The sequence below is a fragment of the Gossypium arboreum genome, chromosome 2, assembly GCF_025698485.1.
Source record: "Gossypium arboreum isolate Shixiya-1 chromosome 2, ASM2569848v2, whole genome shotgun sequence".
In the NCBI taxonomy this organism is placed as follows: Eukaryota; Viridiplantae; Streptophyta; class Magnoliopsida; order Malvales; family Malvaceae; genus Gossypium; species Gossypium arboreum.
The window spans coordinates 75021464-75023401 of record NC_069071.1 but is presented as its reverse complement, the minus strand read 5'-3'; the positions used below and the strand labels follow the sequence as shown (position 1 = coordinate 75023401).

The window sequence follows — 1938 nt, the reverse complement described above, 5'->3', positions numbered from 1 at the left end:
TATATTATATGACGAAACCTAGTTTCTATAGAAGTACGTACAATCATTGAAGATCTCTACTTATTTGATGCCTTATTTGATGCCTTACTGAGGCACAATTTCATAGATATCATGTTCACATTAGTTGAAGATTTACAAACCTGTTCTGTCTATTTAAAGAAAGCTTGTTTACTTGATTTTGTACAAATTTCGTAAAACACTTACATTTTTCATTGAGTGACTTAGTTTTAAGTGCAATTACTTTGTAAACAAATTCTTTCATGTTTAGTTTGTATCTAAGCTTTCAAGGGGAAAGTTTTAGTGAGAAGAGTAATCCTAGTTGATATATAAGAGTAAGATTAAAACTTGGTGAGTAAAACTTGGTGAGTGAAATGAAATTAAATCATGTCTTGTATTGTTAATACATGACAAGTTACTCTTTAAGAAAGGCCCTACAAACATAAAAAAAAATTCCCTAACTGCATAACCAATTTTTACATTCATCCTATTTTTGATTTTTTTTTTTTAATTGTTGATTCAATTGCAACTTATCTAACAACTCAATATTTACTTATATGAATAGAATGAATCCCACTTCAGTGATAGTTATCTCTAAACAAACCATATACTTTCACCAAGAACAATAATACGTATAAATCAACATCAGAGCGGATTTATTATACATATATCTATGACCTTTTACTGTGACTATTAATTAGTTAACAATGACACATATAAATCATCATGCACTAATATGTGTCTTTTTCTTATTAATTTAAAGATCTACACATAATTTCAATACAACGGTTATCTTTAATATTCCCTTTTCCAAATGAAGTTTAATTAGACATTAAGAAGATATGCATCGATATTGTTGGTCAAGGCGATCAAGCTGTCTGCGTACCCCACAGGGTCAGGGATGTCCTCGTTTTGCTTTTCGAATTCCATGGTCCATTTCACCATGCTTCTCTCACCCACTGGCCTGATGGTAATGATGTTCCTCCAGCTATTATAAGAATTCAGGAGATCACCCTCTACAAGTTTGTAAACCATCGTCTTACTTTTTTCGTCCACCTTCTCGAATATCTCTTTAACCATCTGAGACTTACCTAGAAGACAACAAAAACACCATTAGAATTAATTATTCATACAAGAAGTACATAATAACACTATTTTTTATGCTACAAGTTCTCATTGTTAAAAAATTGTTGCTAAAGCAAAGTACAAAGCTTATTTATATATATTGATGGGCTTTACCTTCGGAAGAGTAAGACCATAGTCTAACAGCGCCAACGGAATTCCAATCACCCTGAAGAAGTTTCACATCTTTTATTAATCCATTGGACATCTTTGGTAGAAATTGGGGTTTGCTGCGGAAGGCGTTGTAGAACTCGTCAGCTGTGGACTTGATCATTACTTGGCAATCCATCTTCCTAATTTGAGCCATAGTTTTACTTCGTCTGCTAGCTAGGAAACCAAGAAAATAACTAATAGGATTTGCAGAATTGTTGTGTTTAGCACATTGGCTTATATAGAAGGATGATGAAAACCCTTCGGACACATTTAAAAAATAATAGAAAAGTTTGCACTTAAATTATCAAATAGATAAAAAACTGGTGAGTGGTGGTGAACGATAGAGGGTGATTATTCGATGAAAATTATGGACAGACCTGTGCCTTCAGCCTTTTTTGCGAAGGCTAATGGATTGGATTCGCACTGTGGTTCGCCAAGTTGATTAATAAAACAGAAAAGAACTAATTAAAATAGCAGAGAAGGAAATACTGGAATAGCATTATTGTTATAAATAATTTAGGTGGATCGAGAATATTGCTCGGAATGCTTTACATATTTTAATCCTTTATGTTTTATATGTAAATTAGAATAACAATTCAATACCGAGAAGTAATGAAGCAAAGGAAAAATGGCAAAATGTAAGAAAAAATAATTATATAAAAAATA

At 32.0% G+C, this 1938-nt stretch overlaps 1 protein-coding gene across 1 annotated transcript; it reads right to left on the bottom strand.

The window, feature by feature from the left end:
- Positions 1-585: 585 nt before the first annotated feature.
- LOC108465355 (kirola-like) lies at positions 586-1696 on the bottom strand. The gene is made up of 2 exons (XM_017765687.2): positions 1237-1696; positions 586-1088 (listed from the first exon to the last, which is right to left on the bottom strand). The coding sequence occupies exons 1-2, from the start codon at positions 1424-1426 to the stop codon at positions 823-825; spliced, it is 456 nt and encodes a 151-aa protein (XP_017621176.1). The 5' UTR covers positions 1427-1696; the 3' UTR covers positions 586-822.
- Between the last annotated feature and the right edge of the window lie 242 nt (positions 1697-1938).